The sequence below is a fragment of the Euphorbia lathyris genome, chromosome 3, assembly GCF_963576675.1.
Source record: "Euphorbia lathyris chromosome 3, ddEupLath1.1, whole genome shotgun sequence".
Classification (NCBI taxonomy): domain Eukaryota; kingdom Viridiplantae; phylum Streptophyta; class Magnoliopsida; order Malpighiales; family Euphorbiaceae; genus Euphorbia; species Euphorbia lathyris.
The window spans coordinates 4,603,908-4,620,203 of record NC_088912.1 but is presented as its reverse complement, the minus strand read 5'-3'; the positions used below and the strand labels follow the sequence as shown (position 1 = coordinate 4,620,203).

At 39.4% G+C, this 16,296-nt stretch overlaps 2 protein-coding genes across 3 annotated transcripts; both read right to left on the bottom strand.

The window, feature by feature from the left end:
* Positions 1 to 5,661: 5,661 nt before the first annotated feature.
* Positions 5,662 to 13,836, bottom strand: LOC136222004 (auxin-responsive protein IAA9-like). The gene is made up of 4 exons (XM_066009479.1): positions 13,687 to 13,836; positions 12,637 to 12,800; positions 12,286 to 12,512; positions 5,662 to 5,954 (listed from the first exon to the last, which is right to left on the bottom strand). Exons 1-3 carry the CDS (start codon positions 13,834 to 13,836, stop codon positions 12,335 to 12,337), a joined length of 492 nt encoding a protein of 163 aa, XP_065865551.1. The 3' UTR covers positions 5,662 to 5,954; positions 12,286 to 12,334.
* On the bottom strand, positions 13,687 to 15,730 carry LOC136222002 (rop guanine nucleotide exchange factor 7-like). Of its 2 annotated transcripts, none has more exons than XM_066009477.1 (5): positions 15,431 to 15,730; positions 14,881 to 15,098; positions 14,494 to 14,568; positions 14,095 to 14,397; positions 13,687 to 13,857 (listed from the first exon to the last, which is right to left on the bottom strand). In XM_066009477.1, the coding sequence occupies exons 2-5, from the start codon at positions 15,040 to 15,042 to the stop codon at positions 13,837 to 13,839; spliced, it is 561 nt and encodes a 186-aa protein (XP_065865549.1). In that variant the 5' UTR covers positions 15,043 to 15,098; positions 15,431 to 15,730; the 3' UTR covers positions 13,687 to 13,836. The 2 variants fall into 2 exon arrangements, with proteins under 2 accessions (XP_065865549.1, XP_065865550.1); XM_066009478.1 differs by having other exon boundaries at positions 14,881 to 15,035.
* Positions 15,731 to 16,296: the final 566 nt, after the last annotated feature.

The following is a 16,296-nucleotide window of genomic DNA, read 5'->3' as shown; positions in this document are numbered from 1 at the left end:
GGACAAATATTAAGTATGGCAAAAATTGCCATGGTGGAAAAGTAATGTGCGTGCTAGCAGGCACACCGATCCTCTGTTCGTGCGGGGCAAGTAGGTAGCAGGCCCAGGGACTGCAAGGAGCTGCGAGCGACGGCCAGGAGTTGCGAGAGACTTCCCCCAGTGAACCTCAAGTTGCAGAGCTACGGGTCCAGAAAATTCCAGATGGGCCCGGAGCGTACCAAAACAGGCCAGAGTCGCGTGGAAGGTGCCGAAACGTGCCGGAATAGTCCGGAAAGCACGGGAAGGAGCGGGAATGGTCCGGGAAACTTCTAGGGACATCTTAGAAATGTCCCAACCTTTCTTATTGTTTCTTATTTATGCTTTATCTAGAATATTCATGGATTTTATTTGTGTAATTATTCTAGCACCTTCTTAGGGAGGCTATAAATAGGAGTGTAGGCCTCATTTGTAAATCATGACACAAAAGTGTAAGCAAGTGTGAGTGCTTATTGTAATCTAGCCTTTGTAAAACATTCTTTTCTAATAAAGAGTGTTTTCCTCACTTAGCATTTGTGCAAGATCCTGTTTTTTCGCTGCATAGCGTTGCCTAGCATGCGAGCTAGCAAACGAGGTTAAGGCTGAACTAGTAATTGGGGGTGAAATTACTAGTGCCGCACGGTCGACAGATAGTCAAGAGGTTGTGTCCGTGACAAGTGGTATGAGAGCCATTTCTATTCCGCAGCAGAGTTTACATCTAGCTCTTCAACCACATGTAAGTGGTATCAGACACAAAGGTTGAAAGCCAAAGGTTCGAGTTTGAAGGAACCAAGGTTAGTGACGAATTTCTGATTTGCCGACGGATTGCACGATGCCGAAGAGAAGTGAGGTCGAGGCGACTAGCGTGTATGAGGAGCAAACTAGGAGCGAGAGGGGAAGATCAAGGTCACGAGACGTCCTTGTAGACATCAACGGTAGGCTGGCAAAAGTGGAGTTTGCCATTATCGAAGACCGAGATAAGTTCGAGGCGATAGACCAACGTTTGGAAGTGCTCGAAGGGGACGAGTTCTAGCAAGAGGTGCTAGCCATGTTGAACAGGGTCACCGGTGATTGTGAAGAAAGAGACAAGGCCTTGGAAGCTCAAATTGCTTCTCTTAGGCAAGAACTAGAGAGAGTTCTTGTTGAGTTAGTCTCGACAAAGGAAGAACTAGCCTTGTGCAAGAGGGCCATTGCACATGGCGATGCGTCAACTTCAAGTGCGTTTAGTCCGGAGCGACTAGAAGTACCGAAACCAAAGGCGTATGGTGGTTCAAGGAATTCCAAGGAGATCGACAACTTCTATTGGAGTTTGGAGAAGTATTTTAAGGCACTTGGCATTACGAACGATGCCAAGATGATCGACGTCGTGCCACTCTACTTGCAATATACGGCCATGGTTTGGTGGCGATTGAAGGAGCAGGAAATACGATGAGGTACGTCTTCAATCGCTACTTGGGACGAATTTAAACGTGAGCTTAAAGCCCAATTCTATCCAGAGGTGGGTGAGCTCGAGAAGAGGGCCAAGTTGCTTCACTTGAAGCAATGAGGTGGTTTGCGGGAGTACATCAAGGAATTCTTCGAGATTCTCCTAGAGCTGCCCAACTACCCACAAGAGGAGGCCTTCTATCTTTTCCTAAAAGGATTGCAGCCATGGGCTAGGCTAGAAGTTCAACGCAGAAATGTGAAGGAACTTTCTGCCGCAATTACCGTAGCGGACTCGTTAGTGGAGTTCGACAAGTCGGGAAGGCAAAGCTTCGGCCATGACAAAGTTGCAGCCGATGGCAAGAGTGGGGGAGACGCCCACAATCGAAGTAAGAACATCCCAAAGCCACAAGAGGCTAAGCCGTTCAAAGGCAACAAGGAGAACGTGGAAAGGCCGCTCAAGTGCGACTTGTGTACCCGCCAACACATGACAAGGGACTGCCTGATGAGAAAGAAGTTGAATGCACTCATCGAGGAACGGGAGCGTCTACTGCGAGACGACGAAGACAAGCTTGAGCAACCGTTCGAGATGTACATGGGGTCCCTATGTCATTTGGGAGCAATGAGAGTTGAGGGACGAAGCGATGACGAGACATCAAGCCCCTCGACACCAAGATCTCCCCGTGGAGCGGGAGAAAATTCAAGCGTCGAGCCCGAACCAGCCACGAATGTCCAAGGGAGAAAGGACATTCGGCCACCAAAGATGTCAATTGAGCTGCCATCAGAGGGCAAGGTGGAGCTCAAGCAAATAAAAATTTGCAAGGTGTTGCCGTCAGAGGGCAAGGCGAAACACCAACCTACCAAGCATTCACCCAAGGGAGCGGTGAAGAAGAAGAAGTCCAAGGCCAAAAGGATGACCAAGGACACAACCGACAAGGTGTTGCCGTCAGCGGGCAAGGCGGAGCACCAACCAGCCAAGACTTCACCCAAGGGAGCGGTGGAGCAAAGGAAATCCAAGGCCGAACGGGTGTCCAAGGATGCAAGCAACAAGGGTGAGCAAGGTGCCATCACCCAACCGAAGAGTCCTACGGCAGCGAGCACCAATGGGAGAAAGGTGCGGGGTCCGAGAGCCAACAGGAGAAGATCGGTCAAGCAAGGGAAGGCTTCCCAATCGAGGCTTATGGAAGGACAGTTGCCAAAAGAGTACAAGAATGACCAGAAGCCAAGGAGGTGGAGGTCGCAGAAGATTAAGGCTATGGAGGGCCAAATCTCCAGAATTGTAGGCTAAGGGGTTGGCCAACGTATGGATGAGCCGTTGAAGGAACGACATGTTGCGAAGGAGGAACAACCTATGAAGGAAGCTTCTCGTACCGAAGGGGCAGCCACCAAACCGAAGGGCCGAGCGAGGTGGAGACGTCCAAGCAAGGCCAAGAAGCAACATGGTGGGCATGGAGGCGTGACACACCCAACGAAGTCAACGAGGACGTTGCCAAATGGAGTGGGGGAGGATGTCATGGCCTGCCTAAATTCATCCGAAGGAAGGCCCGAACCACATGCCCAAAGGGCTAAGAGAAGCGGTCCAGGGGTAAAACGGTCATATTACTTTTCATCGGGATGATGCGAGACATGCCGGTGGACATCGGGCCAATCGTATGTGCAGTTGTGCACAAGGAAGCCGGATAGCGGGCCCGTGCCTACCGGGGGCCAATTTGGCCAAGATAAAGGCCCCCCTATAGTGTGTCTTATACCAACTTGGGTCACACTATCGGTGGACATTGACATGCTCCACACACCATAGATTTTCCAAAGGTGTGTCTAGAGGGTTCCAATTGCTTCCATATTTTATATATGGTTCCTTGGGAACATTATGGGGCAATGTGCTTTGGGAAGTGCGGGACAAATATTAAGTATGGCAAAAATTGCCATGGTGGAAAAGTAATGTGCGTGCCAGCAGGCACACCGAACCTCTGTTCGTGCGGGGCAAGCAGGCAGCAGGCCCAGGGACTGCAAGGAGCTGCGAGCGACGGCCAGGAGCTGCGAGAGACTTCCCCCAGTTAACCTCAAGTTGCGGAGCTACAGGCCCAAAAAATTCCAGATGGGCTAGAGCGTGCCAGAACGGGCCAGATTCGGGTGGAAGGTGCCGAAACGTGCCAGAATAGTCCGGATAGCACGAGAAGGAGCGGGAATGGTCTGGAAAACTTCTAGGGACATCTTAAAAATGTCTCAACCTTTCTTATTGTTTCTTATTTGTTCTTTATCTAGAATATTCTAGGATTTTATTTGTGTAATTATTCTAGAACCTTCTTAGGGAGGCTATAAATAGGAGTGTAGGCCTCATTTGTAAATCATGACACAAAAGTGTAAGAAAGTGTGAGTGCTTATTGTAATCTAGCCTTTGTAGAGCATTCTTTTCTAATAAAGAGTGTTTTCCTCACTTAGCATTTGTGCAAGATCCTGTTTTTCCGTTGCATAACGTTGCCTAGCGTGCGAGCTAGCAAACAAGGTTAAGGCTGAACTAGTAATTGGGGGTGAAATTACTAGTGTCGCACGGTCGACAGATAGCCCAGAGGCTGTGTCCGTGACAATAAGGATAGAGAAGCGGGAGGTAGGAGGAGGGGCGATGTCGATTTTCGTGGCTGTTAGCACAGTCAATCGCGGGGTTGAGAGGAAAGGTGTAGAAGATATGGATTACTGCCCAATGGGACTTCTTTGTATATGGGTTTTTTTGTGTTAAGCCCATGGGGTGGTTTTAATCACTACCACAATAAAAAGGCTGCCATAGCCCATCTTTTTTGTATTGCCAAATTACACATATAAAATAAACTATTTTTAAATTGTGAAAAATATAAGATTCGAAATAAAATGTTAACCGAGTTTCATGTTCAAAGCTGATATTCGAAATAAAACTTTGTTAACCGAGTTCCAGATTACACCTAATAAAAAGGGTTAAGGTGCAAAAACATCCATAACGTTTTGGGTCAGAAGCAAATTTACCTCTAACGTCTAAAATTGTACAGTTTTACCCCTACAGTTAGCAATCAAGAGCAATATTACCCCAAACATTGTCAATTTCAGATATTATTTTAAACGTTATGGGTAGTTTTTCACCTTATCCCTAATAAAAATAAACGATAAAGAGTTTAATATCTCTAAATAAAAAATTAACTGCTTAATGAAAAACCAAAATAAAAATTAGGGACTTAAGATACATTTTGCCTTTTAATAAGTGACCTAGCTATAGACTATAAGTAGTCCCACTGGTAGAACTACATAAGCAGTATCTAAAGAAAGTGCAGCCCTAGTCATTGACATGTTTTGAGGGGCGGGTTTCTCCGCCGTCGTCCAATGACTCGCCCCTCCTTCTCCCTGAAGCATAAGAAACTTTCGATGATATCTTATGTCACCCTGATAGTCATGAAGCCATACAAAATTATCTTCAAAATTATTAACTTCCATCCTCCGGCGGCTACCTTTTGATAAGGTAAATCTTTAACATCTGGATTGTTTCGATGATTTTTGATGTATGAGTTCCAATTTTTTTTTCTGAATTTTGACAACTCAGTGTTACATTCATTCTTTAGATTGAATTTTGTAGATGACTGGATTTGCGACACTATAAGAAATCGTGCATTTTGTGGGGAAATTTTTTGCCACTAAATGCTATTTTTTCGCCACAAAAACCCTTAGTGGCGAAATCTTAGTTCGTCCTCAATTCTCCACCCTATAGGCGCCACAGTAGGTGTTTATGGCAAATTTTCATTTCGCCACAATTGGGTATTATATTGTGGCGAAATATATATCCTCACTCATCTCATTTATTTTGCCATAAATAAATATTTCAATCGATTTACTATTTAGTTTTGTGGGGGAAAAATTCGCCACAAGTAAACCTTAGTTTATGGGGAACATAGTATATCGCCACTGATAGGTGGCATTGTGTGACGTAAAATTCACCAGAATTGGTGTATATATGTAGAATATGTATTTTGTCACTGATGAGTGACATTATGTGACGAATCGTTTGTCACAATTGGTATATATGTTATGGGGAATAATATATCGCCACTAATGAATTACATTTTGTGACAAAAAATTTGCCACATTTTCATTTTTAATTAATATAATTAGACATTTCTAATAAAATATATCTTAACAAAGTATATGATTAATTAGCATAAAATTTGAAATTTTACAAATAATGACAAAAGATTTAATAAATTTACAAAATGCACTAGCTAGCTATAGCTATAGTAGTGTGTAAAAAAATTACATCAAGTTCAACTTAATATTAATGTTAGGATAATTACAAAATACCTAACTTTGAATTTGAAACCTATTAAAAACAAAATAACAATAAACCTTATATTGTCCTGTATACACTCAATAAATATTGTTTGAAGTTGGAGGAGAAAAGACTTGAGAGCCAAACCACCCTTTCTAATTATGATGGTTAAGGTGACAGAATGGCACTTTTAACTTGCCAAGGAAACCGACGACCAATAATCCTGATCAAAGGCCTATAAAACAGAATGTAGCTGCTAGTTATAAGATCAACATGTACACTAGAAATTAAACGATTAGAATAACAATTAAGGCCCAAAGATATCAACAACACATGCTTTTAATAAAGACCGGAGATGTTGCAAATAGACTCAACACAAGTAGTTAAGAAATATTACAACTTAGGTAATGGTTATGGAGAAGAACCACAGAACATATTGCAATTAAGCATCAGAAATAGAGAAACAATTTGCAAACATTTCGATTAACATCTTTAATCACAAGGAACACATGGGCAGAATAACATGTATAATGATGCAACTAAGTATCATTGTATACCACGATTTAATTTGGAGCATGACAAAATATGTAAAAGCAAACTGCATAAGCTTGTTATAAGATAAAATCGCATAAATTCCCATAATAAAAATATAATTTGCAGTTTTAGTCCCTAAAATGAAAATCACGAGAAGAGAAATATATGTGTCACATACACTAGAAAGAAGAAGGACCAAAAGTGATACTTGTCACTTCAAGTTAGTTAACTGTTATTTTATTAATGGTTATCTTAGTTATCCTATTTTGTTTCTGGTGTCAATTCTATTATATAATTCCTTATGCATTGTTTTCATTATTATCATTGTATTTTGGACTGTAGCTAAAAGTTGTTAGGCCAGCTGTATGTTTTGTAATGATGCTGTCCTTGCTGATATAAGGTCATGCTTTTGCCATTGGCAAACCTATCAATGATGAATATTAACTTTTTCTCAATTCTCTTTCTTAATTCAGTACTCTCTTCTTCTTCTTCTCTCTTCTCAATTCTATTCTTTCTATTCCAGATCTGAAAACTAAAGTCAGAATTCTTAAGATTTGACATTGGTATCAGAGATTCCCTTTCTCCGGCCATTGTATGCATGGTAAAGGATAACCATCAAATCACTAGAGCAGCAAAACGAAATCAATCAGTTATGGATGCATTGGAGCAACAACTTAAGGATCTAGCAAGCCATTTCAATGACAGATCTGAAGATACTGCTGAGAAGTTGGAGAAGTTACAGACTCAACTCCAAGATGTTCAAGCTGCTCAACAAAGAAGGATTGACTCCATAGCCATGGAGCAGAATCAGATGAGAAAGGAGCAGATCGATTCTCATCACAGGTTAGAAGAACTTTTTCACCAATCCATCTCCACTTTAGCCAAACTCATACAGCACCTGAGCCAAACAAACCCTCATCCTCATATGTTACCCCTGAAAAACAACACTCATCCAACACTGATCGAGGAATCCTCGGAAGTAATCCTGGATCTAAGCTAGGTGAGGGAAACCAACCTAGAAACCTTCCTTTCAACAAGTTGTTACCTAAGTGTGATCTTCCATCCTTTGATGGAAATGAAGTAGAGCTGTGGGTGAGCAAGTGTGACAAGTATTTTCAAATTTTCGAAGTTGATGGAGAAAGGAAAGTACAGTTAGCTGGACTGTATTTCCATGGGAAGGCTGAGAAATGGTTCAGAAATTGGATTCCTCACCATCCTAATGTATCATAGAATGAATTCTCTGAAGAAGTTGAGAAGAGATTCAGAGAAACTGAAGTAGAAGATGTGGTACAACAGATTGAACAACTCAAACAAGAAACTATAGTGGCTGCATACCAGGATCAATTTGAATCCATCAAACTATAAGGATGGGGAAGGTACACCCCACTATCACTGAATCGTATTACATATCTAGTTTCCTCACTAGACTTAAGCCAGAAGTCAGATCTGCAGTAAGGAAATTTGAACCTGAAACCCTATATTCAGCCATCAAACATGCTAAGTATCAAAAGTCACATCTCAAAGATATCTTAGAGATGATCAAACCTAAACCAACATTTCGTTCCCCAATTCCTCAAAAACCTTGGAGTTCCACCATTGTTCCTCCTAAAACTACAACTACTTATCCTGGAAACACTGTTACTACTAAACCACCTGACCCAAAATTACCAAGCAACAATACCAATTTCAAACGTATCCCAGGTGCTTGCTGGAAATGTGGTGAGAGATATTTCCCTGGACATCAATGCACCATTAAGAAGTTAAATGTCCTGAATGCTGAGGAAATGACAGAGGAAAATTTTGAGGAGGTTCATCAGGAGATACAGGAAGAGGAACATGATCAGGAAAATTCTGAAGCTGAACAGATCACCCTTTCCATTAATGCCCTAGAGGGAGGTTTGGCTAATGGAACCCTAAAGTTGAAGGGAACCTTACAACAAAAGCCTATCATGATCCTTATCGACAGTGGAAGCACTCACAGCTTCTTGGATGAGAAGTTAGCTAAGGAGGCAAAGCTTCCCTTAATGAAGGTCCCACCTGCAGCAGTTTCGGTAGCTGATGGAACACAACTGCTCGTGAGGTACAAATGCAATCAATGTCAATGGTCTATGCACCATAACAGGTTCTCCTTTAATCTTAGACTGTTAGATTTAGGAGATTATGACATGATCTTGGGTGTAGATTGGATGAGGAAGTATTCCCCTATCACTTTTGACTTTGATCTAAGTAGACTGTTACTAATGAAAGATAGTAAACAGATAGAGCTTAAAGGAATTCCAGAGCATGGAACACTTAAAATAATGTCTCTTAAGTCCGTCAATAGATTGGTGGCCAAGGGGTGGAAAGGAGTAACTTCTAGTCTCTTCCTAATGTCTGTCCAGGAACTCACACCTCACATGGAAGTCAATACTCTCCAAACACAAACCCCTATTGTTGACCTTCCTAAAACACCTCCCCTGTTTTTGCCTATCATTCACAAGTTCAAACACATATTTAAAACACCTACTTCACTACCTCCTAACAGGACACATGATCATTCTATACCATTAAAAACATCAACTGACCTAGTTAATGTTAGGCCTTACAGATATTCACATCACCAAAAGAATGAGATTGAAAAGATTGTAGGGGAAATGTTATCCACAGGGGTCATTCAACCTAGCCAAAGTCCATATGCTTCACCTGTATTGTTGGTTAAGAAGAAAGAGGGAATATGGAGGTTTTGTGTGGATTACAGGGAACTTAACAAGGCCACTGTTAAGAATAAATTTCTCATTCCTATAATTCAGGAATTACTGGATGAGTTGAAAGGAGCATGGGTTTTCACTAAGATTGATCTTAGGTCTGGCTATCATCAGATAAGAATGAGAGCTACAGATGTTCACAAAACTGCCTTTAGATCTCATTCTGGTCACTATGAGTTTTTAGTTATGCCTTTTGGCCTAACTAATGCCCCTGCCACCTTTCAATCCTTAATGAATACTATTTTCCAACCCTATCTCAGGAAATTTGTTTTAGTATTCTTTGATGACATATTAATTTACAGCCCTACTGAGGAGATATATATGCAGCACCTAGAAATGGTATTTCAGCTTTTACAGGATCATCAGTTATATGCTAAAGCTTCTAAATGTGACATTGCAGTTAGTTCTGTGTCCTAGTTAGGCCATATAATTTCAGGCTCAGGGGTCTCCACAGATCCTGCTAAAATTTCAGCTATGGTGGATTGGCCCATACCTACTACACTCAAGAGTTTGAGAGGATTCCTACGCCTCACAGGCTACTATAGGAGATTCATTAAGGGTTATGGCACTATCACTAAACCTCTCACTGATTTGCTCAAGAAAGATCAGTTCCATTGGAATGACCAAGCCATGACTGCCTTCAATAACCTTAAACACTTAATGTCTACAGCACCTATTCTAGCCTTACCAGATTTCACTTTACCTTTCTTAATTGAGTGTGATGCAAGTGGTACACAAATTGGAGCAGTGTTGATGCAGCAAGGTAAACCCATCTGCTACTTATCCAAAACTTTAAGCCCTAGAAATCAATGTTTATCTGCTTATGAGAGGGAGTTGCTAGCGATCTTGCAAGCTTGCTCAGTATGGAGGCATTACTTAGAACATTCACCATTTATGATCAAGACTGATCATGAGAGCATTAAACACTTACTTGATCAAAAGTTGCATACTTACAACATAAAGGGGTCTCTAAGTTGCTAGGCTTGGACTATAGCATTCAATACAAGAAAGGAGTGGACAATAAGGTAGCTGATGCGCTATCCATGCAACATGAAGATGAAGCTGCCCATCTTTTAGCTATTTCCTCTCTCTTACCTACATGGCTAGAAGAGGTTCAATATTCTTACAAAGATGACCCAGTAACCACTCAGTTGTTGCAATTACTCACTGTTCAACCTCATGCTGCATCCAAGTTTACCTTACAGAATGGTTTACTCAAATGGGGACAAAGGATCTACATAGGAGGCTCTACTGATCTTAAGCAGAAGATATTAACTGCTTGTCATAATTCCACTTTTGGGGGGCATTCTGGAATAAAAGGAACTCTCACAAGGATTCAAAATTCTTTCTACTGGCCAAAGCTGCATCAAGATGTTATTAAGTGGATAGCTGCTTGTGAAACATGTCAAAGGCGTAAGGCTGAAAATGTGGCATATCCAGGGTTGTTACAACCCTTACCTATACCAAAAGGTGCTTGGCAGGACATAGCTATGGATTTTGTTGAGAAGTTACCTTGCTCTAAGGGTTATGATACCATTCTGGTAGTGGTGGATAGGTTCTCTAAGGGTGGTCATTTCATCCCTCTCTCCCAGCCTTTCACAGCATCAACGGTAGCTAAAGTTTTCCTTGACAACATCTTTAAACTTCATGGAGTTCCTCATTCCATTGTATCGGATAGGGATAAGATTTTCACAGGCAACTTCTGGAAAGAATTCATGAAATTACTAGGCACTTCTCTACACTACACAAGTGCTTATCATCCACAAACTGATGGTCAATCTGAGAGATTGAATCAGTGCCTGGAGAATTACCTCCGTTGCATGTGTTTCCTACATCCTAAACAGTGGGCATCCTGGTTAAGTCTGGCTGAATATTGGTACAATACCAGCCATCAGACTTCTATCAATATGAGCCCTTTCCAAGCCCTATATGGCAGGGTTCCTTCCTTACCAATTTTGCCTAGCTCTACATCACAGGTTGCAGCTGTTGAAGACATGTTATCCAACAGAGAGAAAATGAACAAAATACTACAGGAATGTCTAGCAAAAGCACAGAATCGAATGAAGCAGTATGCAGATAGGAAACGTACTGACAGAGAGTTTAAGGTGGGAGATTTGGTATTCCTTAAACTGCAACCTTATAGGCAGTCTACAATTTCTGTCAGGACATCTCTCAAGCTCTCAGCACGCTATTATGGCCCTTATCTAGTTCTAGAACGAATGGGAAAGGTAGCCTATAAATTGCAATTGCCTCTAGGGAGTCGCATCCATCTAGTATTTCATGTTTCCTTGCTGAAGAAACAATTTAGCCTCACTACCCCCACTATGACTACCTTGCCACCAATTGTTGATGACGAATGGGTGATCCTTCCACAAAAGGTATTGAATACAAGAACTGTGCTTCTGGATGATGCTCCTATAAAGCAACTACTCATTCTATGGACAGGCATGTCCGCAATTGATGCTACTTGGGAATCTGAGACTGCTATCAGTCAACAATTTCCAGAATTTTTTCATTCTTGGGGACAAGAATGTGCTCATGGAGAGGGTATTGTCACATACACTAGAAAGAAGGACCAAAAGTGATACTTGTCACTTCAAGTTAGTTAACTGTTATTCTATTAATGGTTATCTTAGTTATCCTATTTTGTTTCTGGTGTCAATTCTATTATATAATTCCTTATGCATTGTTTTCATTATTATCATTGTATTTTGAACTGTAGCTAAAAGTTGTTAGGCCAGCTGTATGTTTTGTAATGATGCTGTCCTTGGTGATATAAGGTCATGCTTTTTCCATTGGCAAACCTATCAATGATGAATATTAACTTTTCCTCAATTCTCTTTCTTAATTCAGTACTCTCTTCTTCTTCTTCTCTCTTCTCAATTCTATTCTTTCTATTCCAGATCTGAAAACTAAAGTCAGAATTCTTAAGATTTGACAATATGCAGCTAAAATTTTTGTTTTAAAAGAGTTTTACAAGAAACAAAGAGAAGCAGATGTCGACAAAGAGCTAGCAGAAGCAAGAGCAATTCAAGCTGAGGGAATCAAGGAGTCAAATGGATTGTTCAATAAACATCACCAACAAGCATTCAGTCAGCATCTTTATCCTCATAAATGAGAACATACTCAGAGCCATGAAGCAGATCCTTCAACTTAGTCTCGCTCAACATCTCTCTTTCTAAAGAACCATTAGTTCCATATTGACTTGATATCATAATAGAAAAATGTAGAATATGAGTTCACAGCATATAAAATACTACTAATTTTCACAAAATCCACTTAACATACCTATAGTAAAGCAGCTGAACATCTTGTCGAAGGCAGGAGACAGTGCCTGTTATGCAGAGTAGTTACACAAATCCACTTTCCTTAAATACAGAGCTCCATCCATACTTACCTTGATGTACAAAGCACCATGCACTACTTTTCCATCCATTTTTTCATTGTTATTTGATGAGGTAGCAACGGAGTTCTTCTTACATGACCTGATAGGTGGCCAACCCACAACCTGTGCTCTGAAAAGGAAGAAAGACTAGATGTCATTCCCATATTTAAGAGGCCTGGAATAATGTTTCAACGCATAAGAAGTTAACAAGTAGTACATAATTGAGTTAGAGCAAGGCTCCTCTCCAGCCTTACTTGGTCGCAGGAGTACTATTGTTGTTAGCAGCAATGTGGTTTGTTCCTACATCATTTTTACTGAGAGGCCTTTCCTTTGGAGAAGCTGTATCTTGTGCTTTAGCTGCCCAAATCCTAAAATTTTCAATCACAGAACCCTCTTTTGTTTGCTGAAATGATATTTTCTGCATTGAAGAGTAGTAACCATCATTTGAGGGATACGAGGGGAAGAGAGGCTTCTCATCAGTTTTGGTAGAGTTTAACAAACAAAAATCTAAATTCCTTTCAGGAGATTCTGTAAGCCCCAGCCATAGCTCTGTAGCTTTCAGATTTAGTTTACTGCTATAAATTAGTAAATCAGACCAGTTTACTGGTTCATTACTTACTTGTATAATAACCAGTTTGGTTTATACCAGTAAACTGGTATGATAAACCAGTATTTTGGTAAATTTAATGGAGCATTTGTTACTATGCAAGTATCAATTTTCAGACTTGCATTGAAGGGTAAAAGCACAAAACATCTTGAATCAATACTAAGCATGTTAAAATTATAGATTAGAAGTTTAGAAAATATAGTTGCTGTACTGGTGAACATGGAAAAGTTCAATCAATAAAAACAGGGCATGACATTTGATAGATTTTTCAATGCTAGATAGAATAGAAATTTCCATATGGAGCGGAGCTAAGAATATAAGAGCTAAACAAATACTAATTCTTTTGTATAGAGATCAACTTTATTTCAGCATGTATCTGTCAATAAACTTCATATTAAACATATGTCCAATAACTTAAACATGCATAAAAAGTATAAGTGCAAATTCAAGAGCATGACACTAACACCCATAACCATATAATACACATTCAAATTCATTTCTAAACACATGAGAAGCCACTAAGATCACAATATAGGCGACTATTTCAATGACATAAAAAAACCTATTTAGCACTAGATAATCAAGCAAAGGACAAGCCTAAATACTCATTTGACACTAGAAATACTATTTATAAGTTCTAAAAAACAAGTTATAAACTTCATACCTAGATCCTACATGAGCAACATATAAGACTTACTTTAAGAATAATATCATCTGCAATCTCAGCGACAGACAACCTGCAACCCGATTTCCAAGAAACCAAGGTACAATGGCATCTAGTCTCGAGAACTTCACAAAAGTTGTCAAATTCAGCAGCCAATTTCTCCAATTTCTCAAATAGATACATTTATGGCACCAAGAAGCATTCCTACAATATCAAACCATAACTCCATAAAAATAATTCTTAAAAATTAATGAAAATTGGATAAAATGAAGGTATTACCAGTCATTAAGAACAAGGCAAGAGAGGTTAAAATTATCAGAATTTTGAATCGGTTTAGGAGTGGGTTCATATTTTGCCAAAATGCTTTTCTTCTTAAATATTTCTCCACATATAACAAAAACATGAATATGTAATTGTGTTCGAAAATTCGAAGAAGCAGACCTTTGGAAGTGACTGTAAGTATGAGTCAGGAGCATCCATTTCGGACAAAGCAGTGCTGTTGATTGCCATTGCAGCTTTCAGTATTTGATTCAGTATTTGATTCGTGCATTCATGAGTATGGTTCAACTGCTTTCTTAAATTCTCAGTAAGGCCACCAGCAGGAATACGGGGCACAGGCAGCCACCATTTCTCCTTTTGCCTCTGGAGTGCTTTGCGAAATGAGGTTGAACCATCTGGTTCTGGGCCTGCAATCCCTTGATCAACATACCAAAATTCTATATCTGTGAAACTCTCCAACACATCCTATCAATTGAAAATCAAAGAAGCGCAACCCTGTCAGAATGAATGATCACTCGATTTTGAAAATCTCATAGACAAAAATCAAATTGTAAATCTTACCAGAAGCATATTATCCAATTTACGCAGAGCTGGAAGATTAATGAAAAGATCTGACCTTGGACTGCAACTCATCACCTAACAAATACAGAACATAACACTATTAACTTTTCAAAAATAAGTTCCCTCCCAAAGCAGAACAGAACACTATTAACTCTTCCATATGGTTCTATATGATATAAATTCTAGAAAAATGATTATAGTGTAAATCGTGTACTCGTATTAGAAATGGCCAATCCGACAATACAGACTAACATCTTGAAATAAAGCTGAAAAGTTACAATAATAAGCAACCAAGTAGCTGAATTAAATATATTCAGAAGGAAAATTCAAAGTTTTTTCAAAGGACTTGCACAAATTATATCTATCTAATTGTGAATTTAAGCTTACCTCAAGCTTACTTCCATCAGGAAATGTTTGCCAAGAGGGAATTAATTCAACAATGTGAATAGAAACATAGAGAAGCCATTCCATCTCTCTTTTCCACATTGATTTCTTCTCTACAGGTAAGGGCTCAAGTCTCCACAGTTGCCCAAATATAGTAACTAACATTGATTAACCAAAGATCAAAAATTGCATCCCAATTGAAAATTCAAACAATGCACTATCTGAAAAACAGCATACATACCATAGAGATTACCATGTAGAAACTTTAGAAATAAAAGACAATACAAAATAACCATTTTGAAACTTTAAATGCATCAAATTGATTGTATAAATGCAACTCTGAGAACTTTCTAACTACAACGCATCAAATTGATGAAATAAAATGAAAACTGGATTTGGGTTGGAGACTGACTGTAGAGTAGATAAAGACACAAATCAAGGTAACATCAATTGTTTCTTAGGCATATGTTTACTCGAATCACCCAGCATTCCATATTTCATCTCAAAATCCCATTTGAAGTTTCAATTCCATAAAATCAGGGTTCATACTTACATGAATGAAATTGACTCGGCTATCTTAACCGAGAGAGGAGGGATCGAGCTTCAAATGGCTAATGGCTTCAATAAAGGTCGACGAGGGAATACAGTTGTGATTACGTTGCGGGAAGCCTTAAAAAAGGAAAGGGAGCGGGGGCTAGCCAACAAGGAGGAGGGAGCAGATGAACCGAAGTGGTGGTAACGGTGGTGCAGTCGAGTCAGGTGGGTCATCTGAGAAGAAGAATGTGAATGGTGAATTTGGGGTTTTGTTGGACTAATTGAAACACGGAGAAGAGGGCAAGTAGAAAGGGGAAAGGTCGAAAGTGAAGCCGGAAATGAAAATGGGAAAATTAGAAAACAGGCGGGATAAAGGAGGCGGTAGAAAAAGACGAAAATAGGGTTGTAATTTTAACATTTGGGGAATGCAATTCTGCCCAAATATTAAGTTTTTTTTTTTTATAAAATTTTATTTTTATATTACATTAAATATTAAATTACATTTATTTTTAAAGCAGGCTAAAAAATGGTAAAAGAACTAGTATTGTGTAATTGTTAAATATAGTTGGTTTAGCTATTTTTTCATTAATATTGTTTTTAAGTATAAATTAAGTATATAGTTTTCTTAATTTTATTTTTTTATTAAATGCATCGCATGGTATAGTTTTCTTAGTTAATTATCAAGTCAAAAAAAACTCCCCGCATCATAGTCAAATGAACTTATTTACATTCAAATTATGCCCATTATTTTTGTTATTTTCTCAAACTACTCGTAAATCTAAGTTTTTCATAAAAAAATGATCTATAATATGCAATCATTATTAGATATATTTACTATGCACAATTTTTTTTTTTAAAAATATATTAATAAAATTAAAATTGTAA

Coding starts and splice junctions, on each gene's coding strand:
- LOC136222002 (XM_066009477.1), bottom strand. CDS start 15,042: ATGTTAGTTACTATATTTGGGCAACTGTGGAGACTTGAGCCCTTACCT. Junction 14,398..14,493: donor AATTGGATAATATGCTTCTG/GTAAGATTTACA, acceptor TTCAATTGATAG/GATGTGTTGGAGAGTTTCAC. Junction 13,858..14,094: donor ACTTACAGTCACTTCCAAAG/GTCTGCTTCTTC, acceptor TTGATATTGTAG/GAATGCTTCTTGGTGCCATA.
- LOC136222004 (XM_066009479.1), bottom strand. CDS start 13,836: ATGTATCTATTTGAGAAATTGGAGAAATTGGCTGCTGAATTTGACAAC. Junction 12,801..13,686: donor CAGATGATATTATTCTTAAA/GTAAGTCTTATA, acceptor TCTTCAATGCAG/AAAATATCATTTCAGCAAAC. Junction 12,513..12,636: donor AATAGTACTCCTGCGACCAA/GTAAGGCTGGAG, acceptor CTTCCTTTTCAG/AGCACAGGTTGTGGGTTGGC.